General features: G+C 43.6%; 1 protein-coding gene across 4 annotated transcripts in view; it reads right to left on the reverse strand.

The window, feature by feature from the left end:
- ARID1B (AT-rich interaction domain 1B) overlaps positions 1 to 19,141 on the reverse strand; it is a 410,478-nt gene that overhangs the window by 33,989 nt on the left and 357,348 nt on the right. For all 4 annotated transcript variants that reach the window (XM_082855803.1, XM_082855802.1, XM_082855805.1 and 1 more), the window contains 2 exons: positions 7,504 to 7,649; positions 597 to 706 (listed from right to left, as the gene is read on the reverse strand). In XM_082855803.1, coding sequence (XP_082711929.1) covers positions 597 to 706; positions 7,504 to 7,649 — 256 coding nt within the window. The remainder of the gene's footprint in view (positions 1 to 596; positions 707 to 7,503; positions 7,650 to 19,141) is intronic.

The raw sequence follows: 19,141 nt of genomic DNA on the forward strand, positions 1-19,141 counted from the left end.
ATATAAAGACATGTACAAACAAACACACAAAACCACACACATATAAAAGTATTAAAACAACATTCTTAATTAGTATAACTTGGTAAGTTTGCTGGATGCTGGATAGGACCACTGAGCCACCATGCTTACTTCAAGCTTACATGGAATGCTAAGCATGGGTTACCCCTTATGAGAGAAAGAAAGGAAAAAAAAAAAAAAAGCTGTTCACCTTATTTATCAAATAAGGTAGGAAAGCAAAATATTAAGTATGTTGTTGTTGCTAAGGCGGCCAAAACAGGAAGCTACAAACTGAAGGCAGAGAAGATGGCTTCAAGTACCAACCAGGCAAGATCCCTTCCTTCTCCCCACCCCCGAAGCATTTCTCTGGGTGGGTCCTGTCCCTCCACCCCTCTCCCCCAGCCACGAGTTAAATGCCGTAAGAACTAGTAACTTTCAGATCCACACCATGAGGGGGGCGGGGAGAGAAGACGGCAAACGTTTCGCACAAGATGGAGGCATGCGGAAGAGAAGAGACCAAACGAAAAAAAGTGAGGAGAGAGCCACACGGCAGCTGCAGCGAGCAGACCCCACACTGCGTGCAGAGGAGAGAGGAATACCTTCGACTTGCTCTCCGGCTGTGCGGTGCCTTCTTCTTTACCATCTGCTTTGAGAGGCAGGGGCAGTTTGGATTCACCAGGAGACATCATATCTGCAAGACCCATAGATGCTAATCGAAAACAGGAGAAAAGAGTTTGGGATTATACATGATGTGTCAGGCTGCGCTCCCGCTAACACAAGCTACTGAGTGATGGGGCACCCGAATTTCCCTCCAAGGAAGGAAAGAAAAAAGGAAAAAGCAACTGTAACTCAGAGAATACTCATTTCTGAAATCTAAGTAGCATGACATTCTGGCAATCCTTTTTTATCTTAGGGGGAAAAAAAGCAATCATTTACTCAAGACCTAAGCCACTGAAAGTCAACTTTTATCAATATTATTTTTTCAAAATTATTACAGCTTTAATAGAGTAGGTGCAAGCAGAAATCTGCCCAATGTCTAAACTGCTCATGGGGGATTCAAATGCTGGGTACGTCTATTTTCACGGGTTGACTAGAGGATTTACTGCTTTCTTAACTTCCTAAATTCACATAATCCATAGTTTGTAAAATCATTTACCACTTTATATTGTTTCATTTGAGAATCGCATCTATTACATATGGCATAGGCTACAATAACGGAAGGTGGTTGTAACAGATGACTTCAAAAACAATAATCAAAAGTAATTTTTGAAGGAGAGGATTTCTAATTATTTTGCAACGGGGCTGGTTTCCTTTCATTCTGGTGCAGTGCACACATGGATCAGTCCTCAGCCTCAGCTCAAATGCCCAGGTTAGACACCCACACCAGCTCGAGTCAACCCTACGGTCCCAGGCAAAACTCATTTCCCAGCTCCTGGCTCAGAAATTCAATCAAGTTCATTTAGGCTTTAGAGTGAAAGGTTCACCAAAGAACAACGGATTTACACGCATTTATTGCAAACACTACTGGATATTTTCAAGTCAAAAATATGGATGTAGATTTCCTTTTAAAGGAAGAACAAGGCTACAGTAGGGAATCAGTGCAGATATCCGGGGAATAACAGCTGAATTTCTACAGAACCCCACTGTGCAAACCATCTGCACAGCACTGGGCTGTGAGTGTCACACCACACAGCTGTGTGAGGAGGCAGAGTGAGGAGAGGTGGAAGGAGAAAAGGGAGAGGGGAGAGAATCACGAGCCTTGGAAATGAGTGAAAAACCGAAAACATTCCCATTTCAAAATAAAATAAACCTTGAGGTTTTATGAACAGGACCCATTTTACATTCTGCAAATCAACGTGCTGGCCTAACCATGGCAGTGCACATGCAGCATAATGTGCAAAAAAAAAAAAAAAAAAAAAAAAAAAAAAGCTTTAAAAAAAGGCTCCACAGATTGCCCACTACAAAATGATTATTGCACATATTCATGTATTACTATGTTTTAGAAAATAATTAGTTTTAATTACAGCAGTGAGAGAGTGAGCAGGGCTCTGGCGAATTAGCTGGCAAGCTTTGTGGTGCTAATTTGCTAATATCGTTAGCATCACTGCAGGTTGAGACCAGAGGTCCTGCCAAAAAAGCCTACCCAGGCACGTGCCTGTGAGTTTACATCAGCACACTCAATGATGCGCTCTGAAATGCCTGTATTTTCCATGGGCACATTGGCTTGTTTTTCAAAGCCCATTTGCAGCTCAGTCAGCCCTTGAAGTCATCACCACACACACAAATCATAATTGGGATGTTTTTCTTTTTCTTTTTTTTTTCCAAATTACTTTCAATACTTAGACTTTAAGAACTGGAACAAAAAGCTTTTTCAAGTGATGCAGCTGCAGAGAAAAATCTATTGGGATCAGCTAAAAATGCTGTTATTTTTGTGAACGTGTGAAACCTCAAAAAAGCAGCTGAGAGATATTACACCAAGAAGACAGCCTCGTGCAAAGTAGCGGATTGCTTTCGTGCAGTTTTACCCCTTGCGTCTAGCGAGATAGGAACCAGTAAATCTATACATTAAGAAACCCCCTTTGTAGAAGAAGAGATGGGGAAAGAAAGCAGGATGAGTATGGAAAGAGGGGCTTCTTTATGAAAGCCCACATGTCCTTGCTAGGTATTCCCAGAGTGGGTTCAAAGGGACGACAGCCACACAATTTCAGAGAAACTGGCAAAGCCATGGACACACGGCTTAAGTCCTGCTCCTCCTAAGGTTGTAACAGACAGTTTGGTAGCATTTATAATAGATTACGCCTGAATATTATTTTTGAAAAATAGTAATTTCTTTCTAATTCCTTCTTCATGCATGAAATGTGTTAATGTACATAAAAGGCGGGTTTTTTAGCATAAAGAACTAGGCCAATATTGTATTATGATAATTAATGACAATTTACAGTGATTTAAAAATCACACTTAGATGAATATAAGCATGTATATTGGTTTGAAATTCCCCAAACTTCTTCATTTCCTATTATATATTTTAAAATGGGCATCGGGGGATGCAAACATATTTCAAAAATTACATTGCTGGGATTTCCCTGGTGGCGCAGTGGTTAAGAATCCGCCTGCCAAAGGAGGGGACACGGGTTCGAGCCCTGGTCCGGGAAGATCCCACATGCTGCGGAGCAACTAAGCCCGTGCACCACAGCTACTGAGCCTGTGCTCTAGAGCCCGTGCACCACAGCTACTGAGCCTGCGCTCTAGAGCCCGTGCACCACAACTATGAGCCTGTGCACCACAACTACTGAAGCCCGCGCGCCTAGAGCCCGGGCTCGTGCTCCGCAACAAGAAGCCCGCGCACCGCGATGAAGAGTAGCCCCTGCTTGCTGCGACTAGAGAAAGCCCGCGCGCAGCAATGAAGACCCAACACAGCCAAAAATAAACAAACAAATAAAATTTAAAAATTACAATGCTATATTATTTTGAGAGATAAGTAAGTATAGAATATAGGGTAATAGCTTTACTTACGATGTAAGTTTTATTTTACTAAATGGATCATAAGGTCTTTCCTTACTGTGGCTTTTACTATTCCTTTTGTTAAAATGCTTATTTTTGACTTCTTACCAGAATTCTCAATGAATACTGCAAAGAGCCATATGCTTTCCAGGGCACTGTTACTCCAGGGGCACTATTTTTTTCTTCTCTCCCAGAAGAGAAAGACCACCAATATTATAAGGATTTGTTAAATTTGTTAAATCAAGTCAGTGTTCTTCCTCCTCTTGACATCAGTAATCCAGCATGTAAAGTTCAGACACAAGAAGGGGCAGTAGAGAACTTTCTGACTGCAGAAAGTGCTGTGTGAGTACTGCAAATACATTTCAACTAGTAGCCTCTGGCTTTACCATTGGAATTTAAGAGCTAGAATGACTTCTTGGAGTAAGTGCGGGTCAAGGTCCTAAGGCAGTTATTCCACCTGGATTTAATATATTCAAAAAGAACATAAAGAACATATGGTGCAAGTAAAACGGGCCTTAAACATCCATTCCTACTCTCCCAGCTTCCTTTACTTAGTCTCCCTGCAAGGCTGCAAAATCATTCCCAGAAGATGGTAAAACAGGACCGGAAACACACAAACAGATCTTTTCTGTTCATGGTAAATAACATACCATACTCCGTAAAATATCTTATTCCTTGTTTTTGAAAACACAAAGGGTCTATCTACGTGTATACATTTGTAGATAGTCACGACTATTTTTATATGTGGCAAATATATAAAGAATACTCTTAACACATACAAAGGGTATGAGAAAAGCTCAGGAGAAACACTTGTCTCTGGCTGGATCAGCAAGGCCTTGAAATTTCCCTCTGCTGACCTACCTCCAAGGGGACAGTGCGTGGCCACAGTGCCATGCGGCTGCTCATTTACTATTTGTAAGTTATTCAGATGGAAATGCCCTATACTTTGTACAGTGACTTCTGGTGAGGCAAACTTAGAATCACAGACAGTAGATATGTTTTCTAGCATTTAGATTTCTTCTTGAAGGCGACAGTTTACATGCAGATAATTATACGACTAATGGATATTATAAAATGAAACATAACTAAGTACAATGTAACAACACAAGTATTATATAAGGGTATCTTTAACAAGGTTATACATAATTTATAATTTTTCCCACAGTAATACATAATTCTCATCTTTTAGTCTAACTACATATTTTTAAAAAGCTTCTTTAGAGGGAAACAATCCCCCCTGCTCACCATCCCACTTCTCCCCACATCTGAAGTGAAGAAAGAGGCGCCACCTTCACAGTCACACTGACTCCATTTAAATAATTACTTGCTCACTGAGGCTTGTAACAATTTGTCACTACACAGGAGGACTGTTTTTGGCCCTGCACACTGCCTACAGCACAACCGTCTGAACTCAGCAAAGGGGATGCTGGAATGCCGGCTGCACAAAGCTGCTAACTGAGGTTCATAAAACCCCACTGGCCATCATTTGTATTATCTGCACTTTCTCCAAAAGTGTCCTTTGTTGGAGAAAACGCTTTGCTGTTGTCACTGGGAATTTATCTCCATGAGCCCAAACCAAGTAATCTGAGGTGGTGATGATCCAAGCCATTTCTGGCCCATCTCTAGAAAAGTCAAGCGTATGCCTTCAGACCAAAACTCCTATCAGGAGCCACACTGTAACAGTCTGCGTTCCTTTGTCATTCCTGTTTCCCTCAGAGATTGTAACACAGTTATAGCAGATTCACATGGATCTATCAACAGAGACACAGTAAATGCTAAATCCTCAATATTCCTTGGAGATGCTGGATGATTACTTTCTATCAGGTAGCGTTTGACTTAATAAAGCTGGAATCAAATCACATAAATGGGTAGAGGAAAATTTGGTAAATTATTAAAAATTCAATACTTCAAAACGCACAATGCAATAAAAATATATATATACTACTAGTAGCCCATACAAAAGACTGTGAGGATAGACGGCCTTTCACTGAACATTTCCTCTGTATGAAATAACAAATAGCTGAATTATCTGAATAATAATAATAAAAAGAAACCCTCTCTGTGAATGTCCATTAAACTGGTTATTCCTCAGGAATACATACATCTTCTTAGGCAGGGTATCTATTTGTTGTTGGTTATTTTTTGTGGTTCTGGGGTCCAAAGGAAAAAAGGGAAAAATGAGTATTGCTAATAGTGGGTGAAAATTTATTGTGTAGTTTCAATGCTCTGAAGTAATTTTATTTCAGCAAGTCAGACAAAACACATCATGTCATAACCCCAATACACCATTACCTTGGACAGTGCTGGGAAGGGAAGGGGAAGCTTCTAGCTAATAGTTCAAGCTTTTTATCTTTCATTTCAAATGTAAAAACATCCACCTCGGGGCTTCCCTGGTGGCGCAATGGTTGGGAGTCCATCTGCCAATGCAGGGGACGCCGGTTCGAGCCCTGGTCTGGGAGGATCCCACGTGCTGCAGAGCAACTAAGCCCATGCGCCCCAGCTGCTGAGCCTGCATTCTAGAGCCCGCGAGCTACAACTGCTGAGCCCGTGAGCTACAACTGCTGGGCCCGTGTGCCACAACTGCTGAGGCCCGCGTGCCTGGAGCCCATGCTCCGCGACAGGGTTGGGATGGGGGGGACGCTGCAGTGAGAAGCCCGCGCACCGCAGCTGGGAGTGGCCCCTGCTCGTCGCAGCTGGAGAAGCCTGCCCGCAGCAACAAAGACCCAATGCAGCCAAAAATAAACAAATTTAAAACAACAAAAACGAAAACATCCACCTGCTGGGATGAACGCCTGTTTAACATCAGGCAGGGCTGTTGGATTTATTTATTTAAAAAGCTTCATTTTCACCAGTAGTATCTATTTTTCCCTCTTCCATAAACTTTTAAAGAGAAGTAATCAGGGAATGGCACTATTAAATTAGACCCTAGAAACCAACAACCCTAGAAGCTCAGATGGGATGCAAGCCCAGCCTCTAGCTGACTGTCGTTCCTGACAAAGAAACAACAGCTCCTGGGGCGTCTTTCAAAGATGGAGAGGTCAGAAAGGCGGCGAAAGGCAGAGGAAATGAAAAAACGTAGTAAGAGGGAGCCTAGCCTCTGACTCCACAGTGTTTTTCTAACACATCATAAAGCACTGCTGGACGCACAGCTGGCTATGCAAAGCTCTGTAGTGACTAAAGGAGGGAATCCTACCCAAAACGTCGGTGCCAGAAAAAGTTAACAGGTCAGGTGAGATACGGCATCGTTTTCTCATTTGAAGAGCAGTGCCCAGCATCACTAGATAGGGTGCTTGTAAAGGGTGGTTCGGGACCTTGGGGGCCTAAGAACGTGGAGCACTTGCCCAGTCTTAGACATTTTTGTTATTTCCACAAACTGACAGCATACTCTTACTCCACTAATCAGATGGGATTCGGTAAAAATGCAATTGTTGAGATCATAAAGTGTGCTGAAAAAGTTAAACATCGTGAAGAATCTAAAACAATTCATTTAAAAATGTGTAATTTCTCAACAGCGACAGTACACAACTACTTTCATGTGTAAATTTAAAGGTGAGTTTTCCTAAATGAAAAAAAAAAACGATTTCGAACACCCCCTTGTCCTGCCCTTCAGTCATTTCCTCTGAAATACGAATTTTAAATGTTTATCTCTACCACTATCAAATGGAGATAGACTTTGCCACGGAATCTTCCAATACTCCTAATAATGCCCAGAGACAAAAAGAGCTTCGTGTATATACTTTGCAAGCAATCTCCAATGACACTTGAAATATGTCCACGTAGTACACAAACACAGAATGAATAAAAACAATTTACATGAAATGCAATGTAATCCTCGAGTCTTAACAGATGGAGCGAGTACCCAGGCAGCAGAGAAGCAGCATTTCCCCCTTTTCACCAAATGATCCGACTGCTCGAGTTGCTTCTACACGCTCAGTGGTACCAGCCTAAGAGGAGGAGAGGGAAGGGGGAGGACAGCCCTCAGAAGCACAGAGCCGCCAAGGTTACCTGTTGAGCTGTTCACCATATTGGGCGTCATGCTGTAGGGGGGCGCCTGGGTGTTCATCAGCCCAGAGCTGTTGCTCATGGGCTGGCTGTAGGGAGAGCTGGAAGCCATGAGTCCGCTCTGATTCACGCCGGGAAAGCCGCCTTGCCTATATGAAGAGAAAGCACACGCATACGTATCCTGACCACGCACAGTAGCAGCAGTTTACCCCGGCAGTCATTTCTCATAATGGCAGTCATTTATGCAAGGGGTTGCTCCTTTAAAGTAATTTATTTCCTGGACCAAGAGGCTGAACTCTACTGCTAAGTAATTATTTAATATACTATGTAAAAATTCCAAACAATGTAAGTTCCACAGATAATCATGTCTGGTGTTCCAGGTTATAATTTATATAGAGGACTATAAGCAGGAAAGGGGGAACTTGAAATAAGAACAGGAATTACAAAAGCAAGCAAAATAAATTTCTAACATTTAAAAAGATCTGACTCTTCGTTAACACTACTTAATATCCTCGCATCGAAAACCAAAAGTCGAGAAACAAAAAACGAATGGGCAGTGTGAAAATGTTGTTTAAAAACTTTTTTCTTTGACCTAACTTTTCTGATATAATGAATCCTGGAGAAAGCATTTCCAAAGCTCCCTTCAACATTCTGCGATTAGGTACTGTTAAAAACACATCAATTTCCCTGTATTAAAATTACACAGTAAACATCAGACTTCCACTTCTTTTGCAGGACGTCTCCTGTGACAGAAGGGAAGGGGAGCTTTTAGACTGGCTGTGCGTGTCCCAGTAGGCTCCCAGGCAGCCCTCCCCCACTGCTGTGCAGACTCATTTTTCTGGTGACTTAGTTTTGTTAGTTTTGTGCCTACGCTCTGCTCTGGGAAAGACAAACTTCTCTTCACTCTTGCAAAGAGGAAAAGGGTATTCTTTGATCTGAAGGAGACAACTGTCACATAATGTCATGTCTCTAACAGCTGGAATGAGACAGGGAAAGGTGGGGAGAAGAGGTTTAATTGTCCCAGGAAGATTACAATGCAAAAAGAAAGATGATGGCAATGTAGCAAAATCCTGAAAAGACTCCACTGTTGTCGTCAAGCTTTTCTTATGTAAATAGTATACATTTAAAAACTTATCAAACTTTTGGTGACTAACGTTTACTCTTAGGAGTAGAGCTGATAGGAGAGGTAAAAATCCCCAGACACGTTGTTTATCTGTTCCAAACTAACTGCACTTACAACCCCTCCACCTCCATTAAACTGTCATTTGGTGGCTCTTAATGCATAATAGTAAAAAAAAAAATTTAAGAGATTCTTTAAGAAATTAACGTAAGTCATTAAAAAAATACTATTCTTTTTGTGTAGCTATTTTCAGTGGATTTAACTTTCTGCTTGGTAGAACAAGTTCCAACATGGTCTATCTGAAAATTCAAAGTACCGAAGATTTAAGTGGTCTTTTCTTTCTTTTAAATATTTTACCAACCATTCAGAGAAGTTCTGTACAAACGAACACTTATGATGGTTTGGAAAGAATGTTCCAGAAGTCTGAAAGGCCACTGTTGTGAGTGAAGCTCTGGGAGGGGGGGAGTCTTACTTCTGCCCTGAACCGCAGCTCACCTACCCCCACTTCGAATAACTAACGCTGGTGGGACTAGACGGCAGTTCATTAGGGTGAGCCCAAGATCACCCAATGCCTTCCGATTAACCCCTAGGTATCAAATACTTATAATACGCTGCCCAGCAGCTATGAACATACCCCTATACGGTTAGGGTCTTAAACATCAGCAATGTAGACTGTTGGCATTGACTTCACTATCTTAGGTTCACTTCTGAGGAGTTTCATTCAAAAAGACAATTTAGCATTCGTGTCACTGTTTCAAAGGAGAACAAGTAGCACCTGTTGGGACTGTCCTCTTAGTTTCTTTAGCTGATGAATCACATGAAGAGCATCCTTAACTTAGGAACAGGCTGTGTTTTGTGGAGACTACTTCCAAGTCAGTGACTGCTCTGACCTGTCCTTCAAGATCCAGTTTTAGGGGCAGCCTCCTCCATGAAGGCCGCCCTTATTCTCCGACCTGGAAGCTCTGCCTTCTCCAGACTCTGTGCCTATATAGCTTTTTATAGCTTTATAGCTTCTGCATTTTCCTTTGTATATTACAATAATTTATGTTCATGTTTTGGCTCTTATAGGTGTATATGCCTCCTGAGAAGTACAAATGAGCACATCACAGCTACTAAAAAGTCTTTGTTAAATGAATGAATTGATAGAGAACATTATCATTGTGAATAGGCATTTTGAAAGATGGCCCCCTTTTCAAACTTCCACCAAATTCAGTTTCACACGTGGTGAAACTAACGTGTGTATGAAACTAACAGTTCCTTAAGCACACTTGTTTATAACTGAGGGGGAAAAAGAGAATCAGCGTATAAAATCCATCAGGCAGATGGTTCCATTAAGTAACCTCAAAGGCCCAACTCTAATCTATTATTTCTCCCCCAAGTCTGCACAGTTCATCTTCAATCACCGTAAGATGATGAAAGTGCACATAACAGAGGTTTTAAAAAATATACTTAAAATAACAAAAAGTTAAAGATTTAAAGGTCCATGTGGTGGATGTCAGTTGCTGGTTACAACGGTCCTCAATTAAACTATGCCTATAGTTTCAAGAGTCTGGTTGGAAAGCCAGGGCTCTTGACTCTGTCACTAGTGACACCTTCCACTGGCACTGGGATCCAGGGGGAAAATCACTTTGGCTCTCTTAGCCTCAGTTTTTACATCTGAACATGGAGGAACTGATAATGATAATAACATCAATAACTTATCCAGTACTTACAAATATGCGTGGCATGATTTCTAGGTACTTTACACATTTAATTTTTTAAGTTCCTGGAGGAAGGGAGGTGGCACTATGTTCACAGACAGAGAAAGAAAATAAGGATCAGAGAGACTAAATAACTTGCCTGAAGACACACAGTAAGTGGCAGGAAGAGAAGTCCCCAAGCCTGCTTTCAGCCCAGTATGCTATATACTTCCTCTCTAAGGGCCCTGTAACAACGCTAACTCTCGATGACATAAAGCAGCCTGTTGTGCTCCTTCCTGTTGTCTACCATACTCCTCTTTTGGTGTAGAAAGTGACAAATCACAGCGGTGCTTTCCTCTGGGTTTCCTGGAGGGCTCACACAGTGAGAGGTAGTGGAAGTGGACAGACCAGCCCCCTGGACACTGGCCTTGAGGAGGGAGTTTATCCTGGGTACTACGGGCCTCTTGGGTAGTATCCAAGCAAGGAAGGAGCTGAGAGGGAAACGGGCCTTCCCAGGAGAGCAGGGCACGTGCGGCCACGAGCATAGCACTTGGCCACCTGTCTAAATGGGGGAGAGAGCCAGTCTGTCATCATCACAGAAGAAATCCTATTCATTACTGCTTTGGAAATGACTGCCAAGACTATTGGTAATTTTGAACAAGCAAAATGGGCTTGATACTAAAAAAGAGCTTTCAATGCCCTCTGTTGAATTTTGGAAATCGAGACAATTTGTTTTTTGGAAGGACACATCAGATGGTTGCCTCTCTGACTAGGCCGAGCGCTCCAGCTCACTGTGGTGTCGCTGACAGAAGAGCACTTCCAGGGCTCACAACACAAAGCTGATTTGGTTGGGGCGACTCTACCATTACCAGGACCACAGCCGCCTCAGAGGATGCTGGTCCCTTTCCAGAGGCAGTGCTCACCGACTACCAGCTCCCTTTCTGACCACAGCAACATTTGGAATGCTCCAGATGGAATTAGGAGAGCAAAGAAACAAGTCACCAGTTTCCTGTTTTCAAAAGGAAACAAGAGCGACAAAACAGAAACAGGCAAAAATACAAACTGACATGAGGGAAAGATTTTCAACGTAAAACCCTACCAAGACGTACAACGTAAGTTGTACCTGGAAGAGCAAAGTGCCCTACCTTGATCTTTGGGTCTGTGAACTGCTGGGATGTTGTTTCTAGCGGGTCTATGGGCTCAGATGGTTTTTGTTACGAATGACCGCTCTCCTGACGGCATGGATTCCTAACCCGCAGTGGCTGTGGCAATGAATGCCCAATAATGTCTGGGGGTAGGGGTGATAAACATTGGAAAATAACGTTTTGTTGCTGTTATGCTGCTGAGGCAGCTACTGGACTGTGCCCTGTGGAACCGACCGTGTTGGGCGGTGCCACAAATCACAAGGCGCTTACTACCACGCGGCCCTGTGCTGGCCGGGGGCCAGGGGGCCGGGGCACAGCCCGGCAGGACTCCCCCAGCTCAGGAGTGCCGAGGTGTGACGTAGGCGGTTGCTATGTAAACGTGCGGACTTGCAGAGTAACCAGAGGCACTTGAATTGGTCTTCAGTTGGGACTAGACCTAAGTGTTTAAGATCTGTCATTCCATGACAAAAAGCAGGTTATTCCAAGGAGAATGATTCAGAAGAGGAGCTGGCAGGCGCGCTTCCCTCTAGCACTCCTCGGTCTACACACAAGCAAGTGGTTTCTCATAGCTCGTCCTTCTATTCACTTTGGAGATTTCCCAAACATTACACATTAATCTGCCAATAAAGGGCTGGCTTTGGGGGAAAAAACCCAGAAGCAAATACCAATTTTAAAGTGACCATTTCCAATGGTTCACCGTGAAAACAGAGAGGAGAATACAGCTTCCCACCACAGTTTGAATTTAGCAAGCAAAAATGTCAGTATGAAATCCAATACAGAGGAACCACACATTTCTAAATACCGTGTTTTTAAGTCAACTACGATAAAATTTAAAGTAAAATAAAGTCTGTGTATGATTTTCGTGCTTTAAAAGAATATTGAGGCCGTATTGTTTTAGCAATCACCACTACTTTTTCTCAATAGGGATAGACTGGAAAGTGTGAAGTGTTTATTTTGAAAATGAATGGATTTCTGATACAGCTCTTTGGAGGAGGGTAGGGACAGACAGAAGAAACGCTCTGGAAATAGACACCAGGTGAGTGAAGCCACTTTATATAAAGTCTAGTGGCAAAGACACACGGAGAGAAGCTCCACTCTGAAGAATCCTAGCACTGAAAATATCATTATTGAATTATGCTCAAAAGGAAGATAAAGCAGTGCATGCTTTATCGGACAACGGCATGACTGCCAAACGTATGTATCTTTCTCTATACGGACTGTCACTATGGATGTAGTTTAAGTTATGAAGCCAGAAAAGACTGGTTACTGACAAAATAAATGAGACTAACACTAAAACTTGGGGTACTTTCCCACTTCAGCCCAGTAGTTATCAGGAACTTGAAACTTTAAAAAGCCCGATTCCAGCAGTTCAACCTCGGAGAGCTCCAATCGTATACATAACATTACACAGGATGCTCTATTTTAATAAACACAAATAATCGGCTTTATAAACAAATAATTTGCACGTACGTGTCCAGATCACTGGTGAAACAGACTTTCAACCTAAGTTACACAGCAGCTCTTCCAAAGCAGTACCAACAGGGACATTCAGTCAAGATTATTTAAAATCTAATATCTGAAGAATGAAAATCACTAGCTTTGCCCCCAAAACAACACAATCAAAACAGAAGTGAAAGCTGTCTGAACTGCAGCCCATTTTCAGTGTGGCTAATCCATCAGTACACCTGTGACAGCAAATGCAACTGCAGTTCTAGTGGGGAAATAACGTTATAATCTCAACAAGCCAGTTGCTTTGGCTAGAAATCAACCCTGTGAAGGTAAAGTGGCACTTATATCATTAAACCAAAGACAAAGAACAAATCCAAGTGCCAATGACTTAAAATTCCTAGAAAGATGCACAGCCCACACACTACTTTTTAAAAAACTGTTGCACCCCTTTCACTCGGGAAGGCGTGCTATAATAACAAAATTAGTCAGAAATACCTTCTGTGTAGCTGACAGTTACAGACATGTGTTCATGATGGGTGTGGGAGGGGAAGGGGAGCAAGGCGCCCACTGGCAGGCCCAGACAAAAGCAAACACGAGTCAAGTAACCAGAGCAGGGAGTGTCCAACTGCAACCACGCCGTGCGGATAAAGGAGAGGTGCACACACTGGGGGTGCTTATAATGAGGAGGTCAGAGCACGTTCCCTGAGGAAGGGATGCTGGCCCCTCTGAACCCCCTCCTCAGGTGAGATCTGAGGGATGGAAAGGGACTCAATCAGGTGAGGAGGAGAGAAGAGGAGAGGAGAGATTAAGAGATGAGAGGGAGAGGGCGGGGGCCAGGTCACATGAGGCTTACGGTTCCCCGGGGTTTCGCCTGTCCCCTAAGAGGAGCTGGCAGGGACTAGGGGTTTAAGCAGGAGAAATGGCAGAAAAGGATGTGTATTTCAAAGGCATGGTCCTCTGGCTGGGGGGCGGCGGGGAGGACACAGCAAAGGCAGGAAGGACGAACGCAGGGCAACAGGTGTGTGGCTGTCACGCGAGTCCAGATGAGAGAAGGTGGCGCGCGGAACCGGGGTGGGAGTGACGGGGAGCTGAGCGCTCCCTCAGAGGTAGACCGGCAGCACTCGGTGATGAGTCAGACACTGTGGGGTAAGAAAAGGTGGCCCGACGTCCCCTGGCTGCCTGGCTGCACAAGGGGCAGGTAAGGGGCCGCTGCTCCGCGGAAAGACCCGCAAGAGACGTGAGCTGCGCTCTGGACACGTGGGGTCTGAGCGGCCAGGAGGCCACGTCGCGGAGGCGGCTGGAGACCAAGTCTGGGAAGCGGAGGGCGAGTCCTTTCCGTCAGCCTTCCTCCCTAGGCAGGAACGCCCTTTATAATACTTCTTGGTCTGTTTTCTAAGATCTTCCCTGTGTGAACATCACCTCTTTTCAAGGCAGCCTGTTCCCTTAAGGAGAGCTGAAGTGGGTATGATGACAGCAACAAATTAGCTAGAGCAACAATTATCAGTCACTTCCCAGCTATAAATTAATAACTCCCCAAACCCTTTGGTAATTGATACGTTTAAGTTTTTTTTTTTTTTTTCTTCCTTTAAGCATGGACAAAGAGGAATGTAATAACATTCAACGTCTCTATGAAAAAGACCCTTTCAATAGAGGGGAGTAATGACTTTCTTAGCAAATCCTCCAGAACCGTCTTTAGTGAGTGTATATTTGCAGATGACTCTTCAGAGCATAGCTTCTCCCACACGTGTCTCTGCCATGGGCCTATATAACGTGGCGCTGCCCACTGGGCCTCTCTGCGCCTAAAGCACTCTGGTTGTCTCCACCTTTCTCCAGAGAGCTGTATTTTCACCCCTGCATCTCAGTGAAGCTGTTTCCACCAAGCACGGAGGAATCCTGCATATTCCACGCTGAATTTCCTGAAACCCTGTAACATCAGAAACCTTGTTTCCCTTTCTGTTAACTATTTCCTGCAGACTCCTCAAAGGGCTCCAACCTGCTCCCAGCTCTGCTCCTGGCACTCACTCTAAAATGGCACCTGTCGTGCAATTTCAAGATTCAGTACTTCCTTTTCGCTTCAGTGCAGGTAACCCGTTTTAGTTGTTCCTAAAGCAGCTGACTGATCTTCACCTTCTCTCTCAAAGCAGCCAGGAGAACAAATAGAGCTCTAGGCTTCTGAAGCGAGACACTTCCTTGTCGGAGTGTGAAGGAAGTGCAAAAACTATCTGGCTCCTTGGATTTTGGTAATTGCTAACTAAGGATGTTCTCTTCAGCTCAAAGTTGATTTTGGTTTGTTAAACCCATTGTTCTGTTCTTATGAACTGTTTATGGCAATCCTACGAAAATGAACTAAAAAACTCCCTTTTGAAGATGCTACATTCAGAGGTTTTGACATCAGCACTTCCTTCAAGGGCAGGGCGTTAGGAAAGCCACAGGGCCAACACCGGGCCCCAAACCTGTCTTTTCCCTGCAAGAGGTGAGTCCGGCACTTTGGTGGGTGGGTGCTGGCACCCGTGGCTTCCGACTGGCCTCTAACAAGACGCAACTGGCACAGTTCCCTTGTCTGGTAAAAATGAGATCTGTTGAACCTTGTGAAAGAGAAACTAGTTGCCTCTGATGTCCCCCTTAGAAAGAAAAAAGTGCCTCTTTCTAACTGCATTACATTAAAGATCTTTAAGAAAGTTTATCTTGAGATCATAATGCCATTAAGACCTCGAATGATTTACAAAGAAGGCTATTCCTTCTCTGCGATAGAAGTTCCCACCTTTGCACCAGGACACTCCCTTCCTGGGTACAAGCCGTTAAGGGAGAGCAAACTGACACGGGGGTGGGTCTCCTTGGAGGTCTGGACACCTGGGACGCAGGCAGCAAATGGGCGTGGCAGCTACCGAGGAGCCAGGTAGCAGGTAGCAACGAGCTGACCCCAGTGCTGCTTTAGGAGGGGACAACTGAGAGGGCACAGGTCTCACATGCATTCAGACTTCTTGTACCTTAATGGACCAGGCTGTCGGCTAAAAAAATAACATGGAATTTGGGTCCTGAGATCCGCATCTCATACACTTTACCACAGCAACATTCTGTCAGACCCTCTAACAAGGAATGCACTTGTCCAGGGCCGCAGTGCCAGGAACTATATCAATATGGTTATTTCCAACTTACGAAAAAAATCCTCCTAAAATTCTTACAGATTTTCTGAGCTAAAGGTGGCCTTGGGCCACAAAGGTACTTAATTTATTTCAGCAAAACACCGTTCAAAATTAGGGGACAAAATGTTGCAAGAAAGGCCTGATAGCTGAGAGAACTATAGTTCTTTACGTCCACGCCAGGTGCTCTGGCCCGAGAAGCTGGAGGGGCAGGACCCGGCAAGTTCGTACCGGTAGGTATTTAACAATCAAAGGCAATCCAGTAAGAGTTAACTTTTAAAGCAAGGGACGAAACCTTGTGGTTTGGTTTTGTTTTTTAATCTACGTGATGGAAATGGAGTTCAAAATAAGAATGAAGGTCAAGATTAGAAGAGCCTCAGGGAGTTGCTGCCACAGGCTTAACGCTACCAGCTAAGAGGCCCTCTGGGCAGTCGGACAATGCAGCCCCCCACCTATGATCTTCACTCGGTCACCCATGACACCTCCCCAACCCCAGACTGGGATAGACCAAGACCCGGATCACAGCCTCTTCATTGCTTACAAACTCTTCTTGTTGCCTTCGGCCCCAAACCCTGCTGAGGTTATGAGATTTCAGACTGAGAACAACTTGACACTTCCTGGTTTCAACCTGAAAGCCTTGCAGGTTGGTGCTGAGGCCAATGGTACTACCTGAGACAAATGTGATCTCAGCACTCCTACCTTTAACAACTCCGAACAGCTGGGATTGGCTGGGCTGTGTTGCTGATTTTTTTCCAGTGACGGGTGGACTGTAATGCTGATTCTAGATGTGATATTCCCAGTTTGTCCGGTGTGAGCATGTGGTATGTGGGGGAAGAGATGTTAGTGGGCCCATGAGGTTAGAAAGGAAGACAAGTGGCCTGGATGAGTAAACCTGGGCACACACTCCACTGATGGAGGACTGGCCCGGTTAATCAGAGCCCCAACCCGATACACACATAGAGAGCTCCCTTAGACGTAAGGACAGCACCCAGCTGTGAGAGGTGCAGACTGGGACGTGGATAGAAGACATTCTGAATTAAGAAGGCAGTTCTAGGAATGGAGGGGAACTTGGAATATCTCAGAGTATCAGGAAGATACTGATATCTGAGAGGATGCTCAGAGGCAGAAAGTGAGACAAAAGATCGCCAAAGCCTGAGTCACGGTGTCAGGTCTGTTTAAACATCAGTTCCTTCTAATTCTGTCCAGTGTCCCCAGCTCTGGTCCAGTATTTTCTTCAGTCAGCGTCTATCAGGTACAAAGCACGGGCTCTCCGAGCTTGGGCTTTCCTGCCTCTCCTCTCTGTGTTTTCCACTAGTGCGCCTCAGCGGCAGGAACCCCTAATGCAATCCCCAGATCTGTGCTGGTCTTCTACACCAGGATCACCCAGCAGGTTTATAAAAATTACAGGCTCACGAGCCTCACCTGGCGTGCGGCTGGGGTGAGGGTGTGTGTGTATATTTAAAAATCTCTCTAGATAACAACCAGTGGTTTAAGGAACTTCACAGACTCGAGTCCATTAAAGGTTTGCTGTACATTTCATACTTCGATTCCTTGGATCTCATGAAACTTAAAAAAAAAAAAATCGCTCTTGGTATTTAAAAAATTAGTGTTTTACTACTTTTTGATTTGAAGACTAATAAATGTACTTTATGGCTGCTATAATAATTCTGGAACTCTGAAAGATTTGATTGAAATCATAATCTTAAAATACCAACACAGCAATATGCATTCCAATTCTAAATGTTGAAGGCAAAAAAGGAGCTAAAAATTAAAGCATAGTGTTTAGATGTTAAAACGAAGGCTAACATTTAATTGTAAAAATTAAAACTCTATTTAAGCCTTTGAAATCTTTTCGCTTTGTCTTTCAATAACATGACTTCTCAAATCACAGCTATTATTTTAATACCTAATTGTCCAAAATCCAAAGGGCTAAATTCTTAGTTAACACAGACCACTCACAGCTCTTTAAGCCCATGGACCCACTATAACTGAGGTTGCACACACATGCGTTTCTGCCCCTTCTCTTTGATGTGTTAATGCACTATCTCCATTACTTTGCTTCCACATCAGTGCCTCCTAGCCCATCAGCAGACTGAGTCATACTGGCTTCAGAGGAAAAAAATAGAAAAAAAGTACCTTGCTGGCAAATAGCAACAGGCGAAATGAATTATAAACACCGCCCCCTCCCCCCCACTAAAGAAGAGTTGCTGGAAGCTGGGGCGGGGGCGGGGGGACGATGGTGCATATAAGACACAGGTATAAGCGTCTACGTAGGCCCAATCCACCAGGGTCTGTACGTGCAGCTAGCTGTTCCCAAGCAGAGGAACCACTGCTCAGACTCTCACAAAACATTCAGCCACGTCAACATCAATTGTTAGACGCTACTGATCAAGCTACCTTATGGTTAAGACTTCATGAAATTTATTCACCCTGTTAAAGAGTGGCTAAGATTGGAAAATAATATTAATTAAAATCCCTAATCTCCTACTTTACTAGGAAAACAAAAATATTTAAAAGCTATTTTCAGTTATCCTAGCTTTTGGTATGACTTAAGAATTAAGATGTAAGTCTCCAGACTCAGGGTTGTGACATTCAGTATAAAAATTCCCTCCTCGGCAGGAGAAATGAGACTTTTCAAATTGACTCGTTTTTGCTCTTTCTTTTTTTTTTTTTTTTTTTTTTAAAAACCTAAGAAGTCTGAGAGTCTTCCTCTGTCTGATATTAAGTTGGTTCAATGGGGAGTCTTTAAAGGGACAGAAGAGGATGACACATATTGCTTGTATCAGCATCACGTAGGTGTATGCATTTATCTGGGTAAAAATGCCGACTTCTGTTTCTACTCTTGCACGACCCAGAATCCTTATTTTAACAGCTACACTCCAGTCTCAAGAATGCAAGATGTTAAAGTGCCATTGGTGGGCAATCGAAGGGTGAAAAGGACAGAAATTCAAACCCAACTGTGTGTCATCAAGTAAACTGTCACTTCACTTCATAAGGTGTGTGCTTCCAGAAACAAACGACTCACGGTGTGCAGGCAAGTCTGAGTGGAAACAGCAACGCGCTCCCTTCCTTTCAGATACAACAAAGGCTGAGCTAAAGAAAAACAAT

Source organism: Leucopleurus acutus (assembly GCF_964270905.1).
Source record: "Leucopleurus acutus genome assembly, chromosome: 15".
Classification (NCBI taxonomy): Eukaryota; Metazoa; Chordata; class Mammalia; order Artiodactyla; family Delphinidae; genus Leucopleurus; species Leucopleurus acutus.